At 40.6% G+C, this 1146-nt stretch overlaps 1 protein-coding gene across 1 annotated transcript in view; it reads left to right on the top strand.

Annotated features, from left to right (window-relative positions):
• LOC101863996 (major facilitator superfamily domain-containing protein 1) overlaps positions 1-1146 on the top strand; it is a gene marked incomplete in the record, with an annotated part of 19904 nt that overhangs the window by 12400 nt on the left and 6358 nt on the right. The window contains 1 exon segment of the mRNA XM_013084894.2: positions 19-156. Coding sequence (XP_012940348.1) covers positions 19-156 — 138 coding nt within the window.

The raw sequence follows: 1146 nt of genomic DNA on the forward strand, positions 1-1146 counted from the left end.
CCCCCAACTTTTTTCCAGGATGTGATTGGCAAACGTGGCTACCTGGCCTTGCTGACAGCTGTTTTGACCATTCCTGTGTTTGGTTTCCTGGCTTTCAGCGACATATACCCCCTGGTCTCCACGTTGTGGCTGGGCGTCACATACTCCTTCGCTGCCGTAAGTGTGCTCTTTGTTTTGTTTGCTATTTCAACTTCTCTCCATTATGTGCTGGAAAAAGCCCATTGCTGTGTCGTCCCCAGTTTTTAGGGAGAGCTCGAAAAGTGAAAAAAAAAAGCGAAGTAAATTTTGATGTAAGAAAATCTTATTTAACCACTTCATGGCACAGGGTTAGTTCGTGCTTTACTTTGCACAATTTTGGATCTGCAGGGACTACGTTTAGCGCTCAGTTGCCTATATTTAGATCCGGTTTGTAAATACTGCTATCTCTCAAAGGACAAGCTTTCATGGTACTGAAAAAATATAGCTGAATGTAAATCTGCCGTTAGTTTTATAAAGTGCGTGAAGCAGCAGGGCAAATACAAACAATGATGAACAGCATTGATCATCAAGGTCGTCATTCTTTGCAAGGATTGACAAATGTCGTACGCGACAGCAGCATCTCGGGTTTTTCACTGCATAAGAAAAAAGACGAATGGTGTAAGTCATATAGAGGTCTTGAGTTGAAGGGCTTAAAAGGATATGTTGTGATTTGATAACTCACAACGCTTTTTTTCAGGGAGCCCAGGAGGTTAAAAAAAGGATTGATAATGACTCCATGATAAACCCGTAGGAGAACAAGGACCATATGTTGGTGACCAGTTTTGGGAAAAGTGTAACATTAAAAAAAACTGCATTCTGAAAAATCATCTTTTATAAGCGAGACTTTAGTTGTGTTCAACTTTTGTAAATTAATCTTTTTGTTGTGATCATCCCACTTCTAAACTGGACATCATTACGTGCTTTTGCTTTGGCTACATTTTCCTGACTGGCTGAGCTTGGAATCAAATCCTCTGGTGGGATTATGCTATTACATCAGGGTAGTTTGATGGGATTATGCTATTACATCAGGGTAGTTTGACAGATTTGTTCTGTTTTTGGTTCTTCTCTTGTACCTTTAGATTTTCACACGAGAGAGAGAGAGAGAGAGAGAGAGAGAGAGAGAGAGAG

The sequence above is a fragment of the Aplysia californica genome, unplaced genomic scaffold (genome assembly GCF_000002075.1).
Source record: "Aplysia californica isolate F4 #8 unplaced genomic scaffold, AplCal3.0 scaffold00326, whole genome shotgun sequence".
NCBI lineage: Eukaryota > Metazoa > Mollusca > Gastropoda > Aplysiida > Aplysiidae > Aplysia > Aplysia californica.